Below are 19,534 nucleotides of genomic sequence, written 5' to 3'. Positions count from 1 at the left end.
AAAAACCTTTGACTGGTCGTGTAGGCTGATTATTCTTATAGATTGAAACGCGCATTAACCAGGTAAACGATTATGAAACATGCTCCGAGTTGCTTCAGAAAACAAAAAAATAGAGCAACAACAAAAGCATGTTGCTGGAAATGGGTTTATTGAAAATGCAAACTGCTTGTCTGCCAGCAGGAGGCGCTGTGCGAGCGGTGGAACTAAAGGTTTCTCCAGTAATGGCTGTAAACAAAGCAGCTCCGCTCATGAACGCTACTTTATCAGATAAAAATGCCATCTAAACTGTTCTGAAGACAGTCAGTTCCCTTCAGAGATACATTCATATAAAACACCCGCGACGCGTTTTGATTTTGAAACGTGCAGTGCTCATGTTTATTCAACGAAGTCAAACGCCACAAATAAATCAATGTATGGGAAACACTGGTAATGTATATCGAAATATCGGAAATGTGTTTAAAAATCATATCACCGTTATTGAAAAAAATTATATCGCGATACCTATTGATATTGAATTATTGTCCAGCCCTAAGGGTGAGTAAATAATAACAGCATTTTTATATTTGGGTGAACTATCCCTTTAACCAGAAATCAGAGAGCATTCGGTAGTAGTTAAAGTATTTAATTTTTTCTGCAGTGTGGAGACTTTTTGTCTCCCCCCCAGACAGCAGGGTCTATGGTGGGCCCACTGGTAAAGCTGTGCAATTACTGCAGTCACCAGGGTAGGTTACTTTGCTCAATTTCAGTGTTTAACATTTCTTTGTCATTTTGTCACACTGCAAAACATTTTCTTACACAATGTTTTGTATTGTTTTCCAGTACAAATATCTAAACATTGTTAAATCAAGATACATTTATTTGAGAAGGAAAATTACTTCCAATATTTATTAAATGTGATCAGATTTAGGCTATGCTTAAAACCAGAAAATCTGCCAGTGTGGTAAGAAAATTACTTTTTTTACCCAATTATATTTGTCATATTTGTCTTGTTTTAGTATAACTGTTGTAATGTATTGTGAAGCCAGAATTTGTATCCATCAACAGAAACATGCATTAGCCGAACTCTAACAAACCATATTACAGATGCATTTCATTTGATTTAAGTTGAACCGCGGTCCTAGTGCATGCCGAACGGTGTGTGGAGAACGGTACATGTGGTACAGTGGGAAAAAAATGAATTTTAACCAATGATTCTTTGCAGCCTCATCTTTTGGAAGTGAAAATAAAAGTTTGCTTTCACAGCATAGGACACATGATGTTAACCACATGAACAAGCTACATTGAGGGCGGGTCAGGTTGTTCACGGCCAGAAACTAGGCAGGCATTATGCAAATGTGTTACCCTGTGACATGTAGCCATCACAGAAGTGGTATTTGAATTACTGACGACTCGTTTAGGCTGTCTTCTTTCTTTTGGGAGACGATAACTTAATATTTATCGTGCACTTTCGGCTTCACAACTTTGCAGATTGTTTACATTCACATACAGCTACATTACACTCTGCATGAAAGGCAATATTTCAAATGGAATAATAGGGGAACTTTAAACTTAAACTCCATACTATCAGCCTCTTCAGTATCTAATTTTAATAAAGTCCATAAACACCTCTTAGATATCATAAAATTTTGATTTTAATATGTTTTAATTTTGATATCTTTTTTTAGAACACAAGAATTTTTAGATATTTGTTATGGAAAGCAAATCATTTTTTGCAGTGCACATGTTAAAGAGTCCTGGCCACTGATAGTGGCGCATCTATGTTTTTGTTGGTTTTGATGAGCAGAATGAGTAGGTCATTTGTTAGTAATGTTTTCTTGTATCCTGTTTAGGAAACTTCAGGTGCACTGGTTGTAAAAGAACATGCTACTGTTCTGTAGCTTGTCAGACTCAGGATTGGAAAGCTCATCGACATGTCTGCAAACCTAGCATCCCAGAAGTTGCCAGGTACTAGCAGGAATGTTTTATATTAGTGTCATTTGTGTGTTGGTTTGGAAGCACAATATGTAAAACATGCCTTTTTCTCCTCCTTTTTTCAATCAGTGATAAAACGAAGGAATCCACAGCTATGCCAAGTAGAAATGGACTTGGTGGCCTTCAAACTAAGGTATTTCTTTGGTTGCTATAGTGACTTACATTTGCAGTAGTTAGTTGTTCCATCTAATTCCTTCATAAGTGGGCATCACTTTCTTTCTTTTTTTAATAAAGGAAATCTGTGTTGACGTACAGCCAAACAGAATGTATCGACGTGATTTACGCAAGAATGTTGTTTCTAAAGGATCTGAGATACAGGTACTTTTCTGTTTAGGTCTATATTGCTTTATGACCCATGAACAGATATTGTACCTCACAGAGGATCCTTTTTCAGGGTACAGTGATTGACCTGAGGAACCCTGGGGAATTCTCCATTCACCTGCAGTCAGTGGAGATGATGGAGTCCCTGAAAAACATCACCACAGAGCTCCAGAAGGCCTATAGCACTTCATTTGCTGCTGAGTACAAGCCTGAAATTGGGGAGCTCTGTGCTGTAAAATTTTCTCTTGATCGGGTGAGGCACTTAAAAATTTTTTTTTAATTTTAGTTACATTTGTCAGAAACCCAGTGATTACTGTTTTTGTGAAATAGGCATTAATGTTCCTGTCTGTCAGTGCACAGCTTAACAGGACAATGGAATTATTTATCTCAGAACATAGACTGTAGTGAGTTTTGTAGTGCTCAGTTTGGTCTCTTTCATGCTGATTTAGAACTGGTATCGAGCTGAGGTTCAGTCAGTCGATGTGGCCCGCAGAGTTGTGAGTGTGTTTTACATCGACTTTGGAAATGAGGAGAATGTTACACTTGACAACATAAGGCCTCTCTCTGAGAACATTGATGCTGCACCACCATTTGTAAGTTATGTCTCCGTTCCATAATACATTATTATTAATTTTAACAATTTACATAATTATTATTAATTATTTGTTCCACACGCGTGTGTGTGTTTGTGTAGAAACCTATATATATATATATATATATATATATATGTATGTATATATAGTTGTAAAAATTTTAAATACAATTTGTAGTATCTGCAAAATGTTAATTATTTTAACAAAATAAGAGGGATCATGCAAAATGCATATTATTTTTTAACCTGAATAGTGACATGAATAAGATATTTCACATAAAAGATGTTTGTTTACATATAGTCCACAAGAGCAATTAATAGTTGAATTTAAAAATATGACCCAATTCACAAGTTTACATGCGCTTGATTCTTAATACTGTGTTGTTACCTGGATGATCCATACCTTTTTTTTTTTTTTAAGATTTGTTCACGAGTCCCTTATTTGTCCTGAATAGTTAAACTGCCTGCTGTTCTTCAGGTCTGACAAATTCTTTGTGTATTTGAACCCTTTCCAACAATGATTGGTTTTGAGATCCATCTTTTCACACTGAGGACAAATTAGGGACTCCTACGCAACTGTTACAAAAGGTTCAAACGCTCACTGATGCTGCAGAAGGAAAAATTATGCATTAAGAGCCAGAGGTGTAAACTTTTGAACAGAATGAAGATGTGTACATTTGTCTTATTTTGCCTAAATATCTTTTTTTCCATTTAGTACTGACCTTCAGAAGCTACAGAAGATACTTACATGTTTCCCAGAAGACAAAATAAGTTCTATTTACTCTGATCTTCAAATTCAAAATGTTGCATCTTAATGATCTTAATGCAGCGTGTTTCCTTCTGGAGCATCAGTGAGCATTTGAACCTTTTGTAGGGATGCACCGATATGAAAATTTTGGCCGATACCGATAACCGATTATTCTTTATTTTTGAAAGCCGATAACCGATATGTTGGCCGATAAATCTATATCCAAATTGTTATATACTTTTTGAGAGCCTGATTACAAAAAAGGTCTCATCATTAAAAGCCACATCCCAAACACTTCAACATAAGCAGCCTAGTTTGAACGGTGTACGTTTTAAAAATATTTTTACTCTCCCATTACCAAATTTAGTCATAAAAAAGCCTTACAAATAAATAAAATTATGCATAAATAATGCAAACAAGTCACTGGACATCATTACACATGTAAAGAATCAAAATGAATGCGCCACAGATCAATAAAACAGAATAGCCTCTGCACGGACAATAATTAAATGATTTTAATTACTAAACCATATTGTTGATGAAAATAATAAGAGAAAAATACAAGTGGTTGTTGTTATTAATAATATATCAATGATTTTGAAAAAGTAACAAATTAATACCACTGTTTTAAATAGCAGCCATTGAGCTGCAGCTCAAGCTGAAGCTGAAGAGCTGAATGAACACGGTAAACTGAAGCGTTTTGCTGGCAGCTTATTTAACTCAAGGAAATGCATCCTGAGATTAATATTAATACAACATAAACATAATATTACAACTTATATATGAAATGACAAATGACGCAGTTATTGCATGCTATAGTCAGAATGTGTGATCCTGTTGTGGATGCGCTCTTCCCATAACAACGCGCTGAAACACGGCAACTAAACCCAAAGAATTCACAACGTTTTATTATAATAATGTTCTCATTAGAATGTTATATACACGACATTCCCAATCATAGTTATTAATGTTGTGCACTGCTGTTTGAGCTGCGTGCGCTGAGCTAAAGACGATCACCGGTAAACTGAAGCGCTCTTTTTAACTTAACCAAACGCATTCTATATGAGATAAATCAGATATACATCAAATAAACACAATATTACAACGTACAATTGCACAAAAGGCTGCAAACGAACAGCGCGCATCTGAAGTGTCTCTGAAGGAAATAATGCATTATTTATCGGCTTTAAGATATCGGCCAAATTTTCTTATCAGGCCGATACCGATAACAGAAAAAATTCGCATTTATCGGGCGATACCGATATGGTGGCCGATATATCGTGCATCCCTAACCTTTTGTAATAGTTGCGTATGAGTCCCTCAGTTGTCCTCAGTGTGAAAAGATGGATTTCAAAATCATACACTCATTGTAGGAAAGGGTTCAAATAACCAAAGAATTTGAAAAAAACAAAACACAGAATTTGGGACCCAAAGGATTTTTCTGAAGAACAGTGGGCAGTTTAACTGTTCAGGACAAACAAGGGACTCATGAACAACCATCACAAAAAACAAAACTGCTGTGGATCATCCAGGTAACAACACGGTATTAAGAATCAAACGTATGTGAACTTTTGAACGGGGTAATTTTTATTGATTAGTTTCTCTTGTGGACTATATGCAAACATCTTTTGTGAAATATGTTGTTCAGGTCAGTTCTAAATAAAAAACATGCATTTTGTATGATCTCTTATTTTGGTAAAATAATTTAATATATTGCAGATACTACAAAGTGTATGTAAAATTGACCACAACTGTCTGTGTATATGTGTATATGTGTGTGTGTGGGTGGGTGTATATACAGCTCCATCTTGTTAAATTACTTATGATGCCACTATGTTATGCTTTTGCTGAAGCTGCTTTTTTTTATGTCTGACAGGCTTTGCAATGTTGTGTTGCTGGGATAAAGCCTCTGACAGGAAGTTGGACAGGCGAATGCACTATTTCTGTTAGGCAGTTAATTGCTGGAAAGAGTCTCACCTTCACAGTGTTGGATATCATGAATGATGGAGCTCTGCTTGCGGTAGATGTTCCTCTAAGCACTCTTGGTAGGGCATTTATGGTTCATTGCAGTGGCTGTTTGGAGAGCTTTGTGTGATACACACAAGATTTTCAATCTAAATTTGTTCCACAGGTAAATACATGAGCACTTTCCTGATAGAGCAGGGCTATGCCATAAAGGAGGACGTTCCTGTCAAACCACAGACTGAACATGACATCAGTGAGTTGCTTCATTATCTTGTCTTTTTCATTAAATGTTTCACGCCATTTTTTACGTTTTTTTAACCTCCATCCATTCGCATCTATCTTCAGATTCATTGATGACAGCATCCTTTGAGAACTTCAAGCGCTTGTCTGGAGGAAAGAATGAGAACTCTGAAGCCAGGCCTCCAGAACCGTTGACTCAAGGATTGGGTGACACATTCACTGCTATTGTCACCCACCTCCAGTCTCCCTCAGAGATCCTCTGTCAGAAGCTTGAAAATGCGAGTGAGTTTTCTGCAACTCAGTTTAAGTTTATCTCAATGTCTTTATTACTTTTTAATGTACTTTTTAAATTATTGTAATAATTTACATTATTACAAATAAATGTAGCTTAAATGCAAAACATTTTTATAACACCTAAAAGACCCCAAACTTTTCAGTGGTAATTTATGTGCACTAATGTCATGACATTAGTGCACATAAATTACCACTGAAAAGTTTGGGGTCTTTAGGTGTTATAAAAAATGTTTGCATTTAAGCTACATTTATTTGATCAAAACCACAGTAAAAACAACAATAAACTGTCAATGTAATACAATTGTAAAAAACATTTTTTTCCTAATAAACATTAAAAAAAAAAAACTTTTTTTTCCTGTGATGGCAAAGCTGAATTTTCAGCTTCATTCTCAAATGATCCTTCAGAAATCATTAAAATATGCTGATTTGGTGCTCATTGGTGAATAATTTCCTATTATCCATGTTAAGACAGTTGTGCTGATTAATATTTGTGGAGACTATTAAATCTTTTTTCAGTATTTTTTTAATTAGAAAATTTTTATGAAATATATGCTGTACTTTCAGTAGGTTCAGTGCACTGTATGATGTAATCTTCATGCATTTAGGTGTAATCCAGCAGTTGCAAGTGAACTTAAGGGAGCACTGCTCAAAAACTCCGGTCAGTGAGAACTTCAGACCTGCACCAGGAACTGTCTGCTGCTCACTCTTCTCTGGTCAGTCCAGTGTCTTCAGACATTTTTTTTTTTTTTTCTCTCATTTTTCCTTTTCTTTTGATTGATGTACAAATGTCCATAGTGCTCCTTCACATACAGTGCAAGGGACTGGGTGCTGTTGAATTGTTTAAAAAAGGCACCATAAAAGTGATGTCTTCTGAAGTAATTTCCATGTGTTACAGAGGACAACCAGTGGTATAGAGCTAAAGTTCTAGCATATTCCTCGGAAGATCGTGTGTGTGTTGGCTACATAGACTTTGGAAACTCTGAGGAGGTTGAGTTATATCGCCTACGACCAATCTGCAAAGAGTTGCTGGCTTTGGCAACTCAAGCAATCCCTTGTTCTTTAGCAGGTACAGTACAATTATTCATGCTCTGATTTTTTATTGGCTCAGCATATACAAATTTGCATTCTTGCAGACAAAGTCAGAGATTACCAGCAAGGTTTCTTAATTCATTATAGGGGTCATACGATGTTGCTAAAAATAACATTATTTTGTGTATTTGGTGTACTGAAATGTGTTTGTGGTTTAAGGTTAAAAAAACACATTATTTTCCACATACTGTACATTATTGTTTCTCCTCTATGCCCCGCCTTTCTGAAATGCGTTGATTTTTACAAAGCTCATCGGTCTGAAAAGCGAGGTGTGCTGTGACTGGCCAGCTATCCAGTGCGTTGTGATTGGCCGAATACCTCAAGCGTGTGACGGAAATGTTACACCCCTTACCATATTGTGATGCCGTGTCCCGGCCGGAGTGACGAGACAAAAACATTCAACCCCATTATAAACGAGGCATTTGTTGCATCCAGTGGGGACATTATTACAGATTATAATGACTTGTACTGTCTTTTTACGCGTTACATTGAATCGCGCCGCGTAAACACAAAACCATGTCTGCATCTGTGATCGGAGAAATGACAAACAACAAGTGCTACTCTACACTGCTCGCATTTGAATCATCAGTGGCAAATCCTTTAAATGAAAACGTACTTACAGTTTGTGAGTCAGAACAGCCGGCATTGTAGTCTCTACCAGGATCAGGAAACAGTCCTCCATACAGTGCGCTGCACACATCTGAATATTTGGGTTGAACTGTTCTGGAACAGTGTTGTAAATACAACTTAACCACTGATTTCTAGTCGTGTCCTGTTTTGGAAGGCCAAACAAAGTAGTTTCGCTTTCACAACACACGGTGGGCTTGAGTGAGCGGCGGCCGGCGGATTTGACAAAGGAGCGGCCGCCAGGCTTGCGGCAACCACATGTGACCACCCCGGGCTGGACTCCGCTTCGTCCACAGTGAAAGCCGATCCGGCGATCCACAGCACAAAGTTGATGTATTTCCTCAGCGACCAGCACGGATCATCTCTAGGCATGACGAAGCAGATATCGTCCTCTTTTGGAAGGCCAAACAAAGTAATTTCGCTTTCACAATGAAACGCAGTGCCTTCATGACATGGCGGCAGCAACAATACTACAGCGAGAGTAAAAGCTACGCCTTCTTTGCGTGAACATTTGGAACGTTATGCAAATCTTCCCACATCGTGACGTAGATATGTGGGGGCGTGTTAGAACGAGCCGTTTTAGGTAGGCGTGGTTGACTCTTCTTTTATAAAGAATATCTCTTTGCAACTTCTTTGCAACTTTACAGATCTTCTTTATGCACCAAGAGCTTGTAACACTCCAAAGAGAAAGGAAAAATTTAAATCGCATCATATGACCCCTTTAATATTCAATTTGCTCTAGGTATAAAGTCTCCAACGGGCACCTGGCCAGAGGAGGCCATTTTGATGGTGAAACGTCTGGTCTGCAACCGCTTCATACGGGTTGAGATTCTGGGTAAGAAGGATGGTAGGGCTCTGGTGTCCATGATTGATGAGTCTAGTGACCCTCAGACCAATGCCGCTGAGGTGTTGGTTAACATGGGTTATGTTGCCGTTGAAAGTGTGGAGACAGAGAAAAATGAACCGACTCAAGCCTCCTTACCTGAAATGCCTTGTAAGTGAAGAAACCTTTTGTACTGATTTATTTTAGCCATTTCTGATAATTTTTGAAAGGATAATTGATATATATTTTCTAATTTTACTCTAGCCCTCAGTAAACCTGTTGTTGAGAAAATGGAGTGGACTTGTGCTGAACTTCCCTCTGATGGCCAGAAGGTGGAGCTAGTAATCAGTAGCCTGAAGAGCCTTGATGAATTCTACTGTTATAACTACAGCAAAGCAGGTGCGATTGTCCATCAGTGTTATTTTTTCTACTTTGTGGGACTCATTACGTTTACATTTGTGATGAAGTATTTTGTTGTTATTTCTGGCAGATGCACATATCCTGACAGAGCTGTCCTATGAGCTCATGAAGCATTGTGAATTGGAGAGAGCTTCCTTTACCCCCACTGTGGGAGAACCGTGTTGTGCTCTCTTCACAGGTGATACTGACTCATCCTTCAGAAGCAAACACCATGGTCACAGTAACACACTTACAATGAAAGTAAACCGAAACAAACCAAAAAGGACACTTTTTTCCTTTATTGAATCAAACTGATTTTTCAAGATTCTTTGATAAATAGACATTTCAAAAGAACAGCATTTATTTGAAATGGAAATCTTTTGTAACACAATACTGTAGAAGACTTTACTGTCAGATTTGATCAGATTGATGCATCCTTGCTAAATTCAAGTATTTAAAAACTGTCATAAACTATTGAACAGATTTGATTTCCAATATTGTTTTGCTCCCTGTTTGAAGGAGATGCCCGCTGGTACAGGGCCATGGTATTAGAAGTGTGTGGAGAGGGTAAGGCCAGAGTTTATTTTGTGGACTATGGGAACTCTTGTGAGGTGGAGGGGGCACATCTAAAGGCCATCACCCCAAGCCTGCTCAAACTGCCTTTCCAAGCAATTCGCTGCTGGCTTGCAGGTTTGTTTCTCTGTTGGTGTCTGTTTGCCTATGAATTATTTGAAATGTGTTTTTATAGAATCTTTTCCACTCATTAACTACACGAAGTAAATATGTCTTCTGAATATGTAAGTGTGTATTCTGTATATAATATTGTAAAGGCATTGTACATATGTGTGCAGGAGTGGAAGCAGTGGAGGGTCAGTGGAATAAAGAGGCAATACATAAGTTTCAGGCTCTTTGTGCCGGTCAGCCGTTGAGTGGCAGAGTGATGTCCATCACTGAGAAGGGTTATGGGGTAGAGCTGGAAAGCGCCGGACAAAGCATTGCTGCTGTGCTAATCTCGGAGCACCTGGCTAAACCTTATAGACAGGTGAAACAGCCTCCTGTGCAGCCAGCTAAACCCACCAGTCAGATTGAGGATCTGCCCACCCTTAAACCCATTGATCAGAGTCCACCTGCTGAAGAGCCTTTGAAAGTGAACAACAACAAGGGAGCTGCCAATGACACAGAAGGTTCAACCTCATCAAGTAAGTTAGCATAACTGATGCTAAAACCTTTTATATGTCTCTTATCAAGACAGTTTTGTAATTGCTATTACTACTAGTAATATGCAAGTCATTTTTCTTTATTGTTGTTCTTGTGTATGATTAAATGTTTATTGTCGTCTAGTTGGCACTTTTCCTTTGAATTGGAAAACATTGGAGCTGTCTTGCACTGATGCTTTCCAACCAAGGGTGGCAGCAGTGATCAGCCCTAGTCTCTTTTACATAATGAATCCTGGACAAGGTGTGCACTCATAGCATAGCATTTAAAGCATAAAGTCTAGCTAGAGCAACTATTATCATTGTTATATTATCATAACTACCATAGCATGGCCATTAGAGTAATGATGCTTTACATTCAGCTGATTTTTGTCCACTCAGTGAATGTGGAGGGTCTGAAGGCTGTTATGACTGATGTTGCGAAGTACTGCAGCAAACAGCCAACCCCCAATCAGTGCCACCCTTTACCAGGAGCTGCTTGTTGTGCACAATTCTCAGGTCAGTTTCACCTTCACCTATTGCTTACTCTTACCAGGTTAAATAGATGGAATCATCAACTTTACATGTGTAGTGTTATTAATCTGTATGTTAAGTGTTTTCAAAGAAGCAGCAGTATTCTATAACTTGTGGTTCCTTTCAAAAGTTTGGGTTCAGTAAGATTTCAAATGTAATTTCTTTCAACAAGGATGAAATAAGTTGATAAAAAATGACAGTAAAGACATTTACATTGTTAAAAGATTTTTTTTTTTTCAAATAAATGCTATTGTTTAGCTTTAAAAAAAAAATATATATATATTAAGCAGCACATTCCAAAATAACTATTTAAAGTAATTAGTGAGGATGCATTGGTTGAATTCCTAGCTAAACAAGTAACTCTAGGTCTGAAACTGACACACCTGTAGTCCACAGCTTTTAAACTATAGCTGTAAAAGTGGGTGCACCCATCCACCGTAAAAGTGTCTTTTAAAGTGTTTTTTAATACATTATATATTCTATGCATAATGTTTTAATGTTGTTTTTATGAGAGTTGCGTCGCTTTGTGATGTGGTTTTATGAGAGTGTGTATGATGCTATGTGATGTGGTTGTGCTATAAATATCCCCTAGATCAGGGGTGTCAAACTCAATTCCTGGAGGGCCGGAGGGTTGTTCCAACCCTGCTCCAACACACATACCAAGTCGTTTTCAAATAAGCCTGAAGGATTTGATTTGTTGGATCAGGTGTGTTTAATTAAGGTTGAATCTAAACTCTGCAAGGCTCTGGCCCTCCAGGAATTGAGTTTGACACCCCTGCCCTAGATGTTCTTTCATAAAGCAGTCAAATTCAACTGATTATTCAGGTGACAAAAATTGGTACCGAGCTGTTGTGTTGGAAGTAACAAGCAAGCATGCACATGTAATTTACGCCGATTATGGAAACATGGAGACGGTCCCTGTCTCCAGTATCCTTCCCATCACCAAAGAACTTCTCCAGCATCCATTCCAGATCGTCAGATGTGCACTGGCAGGTAAGCCTAGCACCTGAACTCTAATCTAATCTAAATGTACAAATCATTGCCAACGTTAAAACCCTTGTAGGGCACAGGATAGATTTTGATTTCTTATTTTAGCTATGTTGAGTCATGATTGTGACCCTGTTGTTGTTGTTGTTTTTTTCTTCACAGGTAAAGAGAACTTCCCTATAGTGTGGCCCACTGAAGTTTTGGAACTCTTTGGGATTCAGTTGAGCGGGGGCATCCTGGGATCTCTGCAGGGCTTTGATGGGACCTCCAACTTGCTTACCCTTTCCCAGCAGTCTGGTCAGACTAGCAGAGACATTAATGCCATTATTCTTGGAGCTCTGCAGAAAGGACAGAGCAAGGCTAACTCAAAGCCACCTGTCATTGCTGCTGTGGAAAAAAAGGATGTAGATCAGAGGCAGACACAAACCGTCAGCTCAATCAAGGCCGCAGATCAACCTCAGTCTGCACATGTTGAGAAACCTGACCTGGAAGATCAAGCCCCTCCTCTAAGTGCCAGCTACAGGCTTGAGGAACCAGGTGAGAAAATTAAACATTAAGCAAAATTCATGTTGGCAAGATGTGTGGTAATGTAGGTGTTTACAGGGCTTGCACAGGATCATTAGCAATAGGGCTGCACGATTATTACAAAAATCGTAATTGTCGATTAATTGTAATTACGATTATCACAATTTACATTGAAGGATGTTTATACTAGGGTTGGGTACCGTAACCTATGTAACCGGTATGTACTAGAACCAAATCAGAACGCAGATTTCGGTGCCTCATTTCGGTGCCACTTAAATGCCTGAGCAATCGCTTGAAATATTTGTCCTGGTTCTCCGAAATGGATGTAAGAAGCATGGGCGTCGCTAGGCCATTTTTAGCAGGGCTATAGCGATTAGCTCCATAAACTGTACACAAATTCGTGATCGCCTCAGAGTCAGTCCACTTTAAATTTCGTATGAAAACTGCAGCAGACTTCGACTCCTCCCATCTTTCAGCGCGCTCTTCAATCCGCAGACCGTGGCGGCGCAGCACGAGTGGACTCAAACAGAAACAGAGGACACAACACACAAGGTGTGTGTTTATCGATAGATTGTTATAATATCTGTATCTGTGCAGTTCTTTGTCATAAATACAGTTTACAAAAGGTCATGAGGGAGCAATCGGTTTCCCATCTACTGTAAAGTTTTCGCTGACACCTCATCACACCACAGCTGTTTCCTCCAGCGAAAATCTAGCCTTTAACACATATGAATGCATACTTTATAAAACGATCATGCTGCTCTTTTAATTAGAAAATTTAATATAAATCATATTACAGTGCATGTGGCATACCATACAGTCATTTACAGAACTGATTAAAGACAGTGACAGACAGCACTGTCAATTCACTCATGACACTCAATTCACTCTGACAAAGATACAGTAGAAACGTTGTGTGGTTTTGTATTAAATATTGTTTTGTATTAAATAATGACCCAGATCGTGAAATACATTTATTAGCCTTAGAGTAAGGGAAGCACAACTTGGGAAATGAGAGCATCCGAGGAGCATGTGAATGCTATGTATATTTATTTTAAATATGTTTAATGTTCTTTAATGTTATCAATTGTTTTTTGTTTTGTTTTTTGTCGCTCTTTTTTTAAAGTATCGGTTCAGGCACCGGAACCGTTTTAAAAGTATCGATTTGGCACCGGTATCACAGAAAACCCAATCGATACCCAACCCTAGTTTATACCATTGTTTGATGCAACTGCATGCCTTATTTTTATATATAAAAAACTGAAAACACTCTAACTGAAAAACCTTTAGTGCATTTCTATAGTATTAAGCCTCAAATATCAACTATACATCGGAAAAAATATGAATGGTATTATAGTGTTATACTAAAACTAAAATTAAAACAATGGAAAAACCCTTAAGATAACATGTAGAAAGAAAAAAAAGCATCTTAAGCACGCAGAATAACATACAGTGGGTACGGAAAGTATTCAGACCTCCTTAAATTTTTCAGTCTTTGTTATATTGCAGCCATTTGTTAAAGAAATTAACTTAAATGATTTTAGCAAATGGCTGCAATATAACAAAGAGTGAAAAATTTAAGGGGGTCTGAATACTTTCCGTACCCACTGTAAGTGGGCTTTGAACGATTAATTACCACTTTGAACGATTACGTAATTGTGGCATCCATAATTGTAATCGCTATTAGAAATTCGATTAATTGTGCAGCCCTAATTAACAATGAAATTCTGGTGCACAGGTGCTGTTCTACCTGGTGTTCTCAGCTGTACCTCAACGGTGTTATTTAAAAGGAGCCTTGTCATCATATCCAGGAGAACAGTTGTCAAACATTTATGTCTGATTTCAGAAAACATGTCCAAGACGATGACTTCAGTGGAATGCACTGAGCCACAAAAAATTATGAGCACAAAGGACAGCAATGGTGGGTATTGATATAGTTTCTGAGACTGATAACTTGCAAGAGATTGAGCATCGTAAAAAAAAAAGACATTTGCAATCAATAACAGTCGAATATTCTGAGTGGTTTAGCATAGTGCATGACCAACTGCTGGTTTCTACAAATGTTATTGTTATTACTATTATTATTATTATTTGCTTTTTCCCTTCTAGTTCCTCAATCATGCTGCTGTCTGGAGCTGAAACAAAAGGTTGGGAAAGCTGCAAACACAAGTCGTGACATTTTTGGAAAGCGAATGCAAGCCAATATGCATAGTTTATGCATACATACGACTCGTTTTCTTTCTTTTAATAGTCTTTTTCCTCTTTCAGATTGACCATATTGAGAAATTGATTCTCCTCCTCGTGAAACAAGTTGGTGGAACCAAATAGTAACTCATCAAGATTTTCAGTGTCAAGTTCAAAACAAATAACTGCTGCCCCGGACTGTTTTTTTTTTTTCTTCCATCAGTGAAATGTCGTCTTTTTGAGTTAATGTATCAGTGGTGTCAAACATGTTTGTTGTCTTTGTCAGCACTTGAGAAAATAGATTTTATATTCCGAGAGGCATGATTATTTTATTTTTATTTTATTGCACCAATGTTATTGTTGGTGTTGTTTTATTATATTCAATGTTTATTGCTTTTATTTTCAGTGGAAAAACTATTGACCGTGAATTATGCAGCATTGCCATTCAGTTTTTTCTTCATCAAAGGCTAGTTTTGTTCAAGTAGGCCTTTTCATGCAGATTAAAAATACTTAAGTTTGTTTGAAGCCATTTGTTTTTATTTATTCACCTAGTATGACTGACTTTCTTGTGTGAAACGGTCTAGCCACATAGTTTGGTGACTGGAGTCAACTGTTCCCTTTCATTTTCATTGTATGAAGAAAGATGTTTTTAACGTGAAGGAGACGGTAATATCTTATGTGTTCCATGAAAGAAAGACCGTTAATTTTGAAACCTCGTGGGAATTGTAATTTTTGGGTGAATTATGCCTATAGTTAATGCAAGACAAGTTGGTGACGCTTCATATCTTGAGAGAATTTGGGTCTTGACCTGAGTTGAACTGAGGATGAAGTCAGTACGGAAGTAGCAGAGAGCACCCTCTCTGAGGTGCAGCACTAGAGAGACTCGGACACTTTAGTAACATTACCTGCGGCGAGAACAGGACGGTCGTGTCACTGAGGTCAGACATTTACTCCTGAACTACCAGCGTTTTTAAAGTGCAACTTTAAATAGAAATGTTTGAAGATTTCTCTGAGCTAAAGTCTGTTGTTATTCCGAAACCTTAAATGCAAAACAGTCGGTGCAGCAGCATTGGACAAACTTAAATGATTTTAGCAAATGGCTGCAATATAACAAAGAGTGAAAAATTTAAGGGGGTCTGAATACTTTCCGTACCCACTGTATATATTACAAGAGTGATATTTTTTTCTTCTGCGCTGTCTCGCGCTTTATTACTGTACTACAATGTATTGTGTCAATAGCAAAGTTTAACTGCGTCATTTCATTTCACGCTTTCGGAGATTAATGTTACGAAAAATGTTTAATTCACGTTCTCTGCATTAAATCGACCTCGTTGCTTAAATCAAAAACGTCTAGAAAATTACAATGCTACAATGGGGGGAAAAAACAATGCAGTGGATTTTTATTAGATTAAATTGTGGTGTTATCGAATTTACACTTAACATGCATAAAAGAATGTAATATGCACATATCTAAATTATGCTTAATATTGAATCAAAAGATTACAGGATAATACAAATGAACCAACTGCAATTCTCGTCTACGTGAGTGACGTCGTTTCCTTTGTTAATGAAGTAATATAATGTTAGCTAATGATGCTTTAGTAACAAATACATTAAAACTACTTCTCATAACATACCAATGTGACTCTAGATGTCTTAGAATGATGTTTTCTCCATAATGATTGATGCGTGACAAAATCTATACAAATGGATTGTCACAAATGGCTAATGAGCTAAATAAGGATCTCGGGAGGAGGCACCTAAATGCTGTGTCCTTTCATCCTCAGCTTCTCTTCTCATTTACTGTCACTCATGTGATTATAGAAGTGTCTAGTGTTGCTCAGGTCATTTGCTCCCTGCATAGGGATCAAGCAGCTGCATACACCTGTGTCTTATCCATTAACAAGCTTTGCCTTTTAAGCTCTCCAGTGCCAAATAAATACATTTAGCGTGTTTAAAAAGTATACACAACAGTATGAAAGCTGATGTAGCCTGCAACTCAAAAAGATATTGATTTGATTAAATGGTTTTCAGTGCATTTATAGTGACTCAAAGATGTCGACTCAAATGCATGAAACTAGATTTTTTTTTTTTTTAGCTTTGACTTGATTGTGGCCTAATAAAAAAGACTATTTAGTTATTAGTTAAGGTAGAGGTTTTCAAACTGGGGTCCTCAGGGGCCTGTATGGAGAGTGTGGAATGGGTAAGAGAAAACATTGAAATTGATCCAATTTAAATACAAATTTGTATAAAAAATGTACATCAAATAAAAATCAATTACATAAAAATATGTTATATAACTACCTTTTAGATTTTAAGATTGGGGTTCCTCACACAAGGATGGTCATATTTGAGGGTCTGTAGCATCCAAAAGATTGAAAACCTCTGAATTAGGGCATCTTGGGTGAGGAGTTGTTCATAGATAAAGTAGGAAGTAATTAAAGTGAAAGCTTAAGCTTAGACCAGTGAGGAATGTATGAAATTGTGAATAAAGAAGAATTAGGACTACTTTTATCAACTGCGAGGACATTCAGGAAGGTTTGTAAATTGGAAATAGCCATGATGTTTGTAGGTGTTATTAAGTTTAAGTTATTAAGCATTATGGATGTCTATGATACCTATGGTTTCTATAAAACTTGTACTCAACAGAAGTCCGGGGCTTGATATGACTTTTTAAAATATTTTTGTAAGAAGCCTCGTATGCTCACCAAGGCTGCTGCATTTGAAAAAAAAAAAAGAAATATTGTGAAATATTGCTGTTTAAAATAACTGTTTTCTATTTTAATATATTTTAAAATGTAATTTATTCCAGTGATGGCAAAGCTTCAGTGTGACATGATCCTTCAGAAATCATTCTCATATGCTGATTTGCTGCTCAAGAAACATTTCTTAATATTATCAATGTTTAAAACAGCTGTGCATTTATTTGAAAAAGAAATCTTTTGGAACTGTAGAAATGTCATTTTGATCTATTTAATGCATCTTTGCTGAATAAAAATATTAAATTATTTCTTTAAAAAAAATTGTACTGACCTCAGGCTTTTGAACATGTTATCCTGTGGCTAATGCATAATTAATTTGGAAATACTGTAAGTAGCTAATTCTGGTAGTCTGAGCATGAGCCAGTTCTTTTATTTTAAGTGTTGGTTATAGATGGTTGTTGGTTTGACTTTGATTGCAGAGTAGAATAAGTAGACGTTGAGATTGAATCCAGTGGCCCATATAGCAGTGAATAATTCTCCTGTCTGGTGCCACCAGTTGGCATTTGTCAACATGTTTAATTTAATAATAAAGTTTGGCTCTTAAAGATGTGAACTTTGACCTTAAGCTCTGGGAATGTGGCACAGGAGGATTTTGTGGCTGCAGGTAGGCTTAATCTGAGATGAACAGTATCATGCTGTTTTCTCCACACATCACTGGGCTCTCCCTCCACTTTTCTCAAAGCACAGACGGGTAAATGATTAGTCTGATGTGATGACAGTTTGACTGGTTTAGATTTGAGCTTGCCCGCTACCAGGGGGAGAGCTAGGAACAATGTTTGTGGTCCTGTAATGCCTACTCATTGGGCTCAATGGACAGGCGGCCCACCCATTAATATTTTGTCATGAGTCCCTTGAGTTGTATTGATGGTCTTGAGTTCTGTCAGTCATTTTATTATGTGTAAGTGTGCAGACTTTATAGACCACTGCTACCTGAGTCCCTCAGCTATTAGTTGGTTGGGTTTGACCCCAAAATAGCCCTCAGACTGGCTCTTTCTCATCCCATGTTCCTTGCTTGTCCGACCAGTGCCTCTGAGGGTCAATAAAAATTGCTGCCCCTCTAACCTCAAGCCCATCAACTCATGAGTGAAATTCCAAGAAATCGTTCTCTTCCAAATTTGTTTACCCTGACGGTCTCACTCACAGCTGCTTTTCTCTTTGTAAGCATTCTCAAGTCTTTTTTGGTACACTTACTCAGTAGTTGGCCTCTTCAAAGACTTCCTGCAAGACTCTTTCCTCAGTTTGAATTGATTTTTGTTTTGTTCACATTTCAGGGCTTAAAAATGTCCTCTAGTAGCCGGCTGCATCTCCTTTTCATGTTCCTGTTTGGTCAAGGTAAGAGGAAGTGACTGAGCACTTGCCGTTCAGAAACATTTTATTTTATTATTTTAAGCATGTGTTTTCAAAGTGCAGAGATTTTAATCATATCTTTCTTAATCTTTAATTGTGCAACTACTTTAAACGTGTTATGCTTTGTGACTTGGGATGTTTATCTGAAAAGAATAATTCATTATAGCCCTCAACTAGGAATTTCAGCAAGATGTTTATTACGCAACACCTATGTTACCTTCTACAGAATTTGCCCTGTAAGGAATAAGTTTTATCAGACTGAGAGATGTGAAGCTGTTGTTATTATACTTTATTGGCTGTCCTGCTGAAGCCTCAGCTAAACACTTCTATGACTGTATTCATTTTGTTGGAGTGTGGAGTTTCTGAATTGAGACATCTACCCGTGTAGTATTTTCCCATGACATTCCTGGACATAAGCCATAAATCTGAGGAGGGATTTAGTCCTTCAGTCCATTTAAATCAGGCGATAAAATGTCTCCTGGTTCCACAGTGTAGCCTTTCAGAGCGGATCACCACAGGGTTTGAGGGGAGATTCACTGTGACCTAGTACAAGTTGGCTTGTTCAGAGCCATACATCACTGATGCTAGTCATATATCATATGAAAATAAACAGACATCCCCTTTCCAAGGTTACCAGTCCTTTCCTTTTTCCTTTAGATGTACAAACCCAATTCCAAAAAAGTTGGGACACTGAACAAATTGTGAGTAAAAAAGGAATGGAATAATTTACAAATCTCATAAACTTATATTTTATTCATAATAGAATATAGATAACATATCAAATGTTGAAAGTGAGACATTTTGAAATGTCATTCCAAATATTGGCTCATTTTGGATTTCATGAGAGCTACACATTCCAAAAAAGTTGGGACAGGTAGCAATAAGAGGCCGGAAAAGTTAAATGTACATATAAGGAACAGCTGGAGGACCAAT

The 19,534-nt window shown here is 37.5% G+C and overlaps 1 protein-coding gene across 1 annotated transcript in view; it reads left to right on the top strand.

Moving 5' to 3' along the window:
• Positions 1-14,838, top strand: part of LOC107581549 (tudor domain-containing protein 1-like) — a 17,833-nt gene extending 2,995 nt beyond the window's left edge. The window contains exons 4-26 of the mRNA XM_016267148.1: positions 638-722; positions 1,830-1,944; positions 2,041-2,104; positions 2,206-2,289; positions 2,366-2,545; positions 2,742-2,885; positions 5,509-5,677; positions 5,764-5,850; positions 5,943-6,119; positions 6,737-6,844; positions 7,027-7,197; positions 8,590-8,841; positions 8,935-9,069; positions 9,161-9,268; positions 9,589-9,759; positions 9,921-10,268; positions 10,411-10,527; positions 10,665-10,781; positions 11,622-11,789; positions 11,946-12,320; positions 14,155-14,229; positions 14,418-14,455; positions 14,577-14,838. Of these exons, the coding sequence (XP_016122634.1) occupies positions 638-722; positions 1,830-1,944; positions 2,041-2,104; positions 2,206-2,289; positions 2,366-2,545; positions 2,742-2,885; positions 5,509-5,677; positions 5,764-5,850; positions 5,943-6,119; positions 6,737-6,844; positions 7,027-7,197; positions 8,590-8,841; positions 8,935-9,069; positions 9,161-9,268; positions 9,589-9,759; positions 9,921-10,268; positions 10,411-10,527; positions 10,665-10,781; positions 11,622-11,789; positions 11,946-12,320; positions 14,155-14,229; positions 14,418-14,455; positions 14,577-14,636 (3,348 nt within the window). The 3' untranslated portion in view covers positions 14,637-14,838. The remainder of the gene's footprint in view (positions 1-637; positions 723-1,829; positions 1,945-2,040; positions 2,105-2,205; positions 2,290-2,365; positions 2,546-2,741; positions 2,886-5,508; positions 5,678-5,763; positions 5,851-5,942; positions 6,120-6,736; positions 6,845-7,026; positions 7,198-8,589; positions 8,842-8,934; positions 9,070-9,160; positions 9,269-9,588; positions 9,760-9,920; positions 10,269-10,410; positions 10,528-10,664; positions 10,782-11,621; positions 11,790-11,945; positions 12,321-14,154; positions 14,230-14,417; positions 14,456-14,576) is intronic.
• The last annotated feature ends 4,696 nt before the right edge of the window (positions 14,839-19,534 follow it).

Source organism: Sinocyclocheilus grahami, unplaced genomic scaffold (genome assembly GCF_001515645.1).
Source record: "Sinocyclocheilus grahami isolate Dianchi unplaced genomic scaffold, SAMN03320097.WGS_v1.1 scaffold36.1, whole genome shotgun sequence".
NCBI classification, from domain to species: Eukaryota; Metazoa; Chordata; class Actinopteri; order Cypriniformes; family Cyprinidae; genus Sinocyclocheilus; species Sinocyclocheilus grahami.
This window is presented reverse-complemented; position numbering and strand designations above follow the sequence as displayed.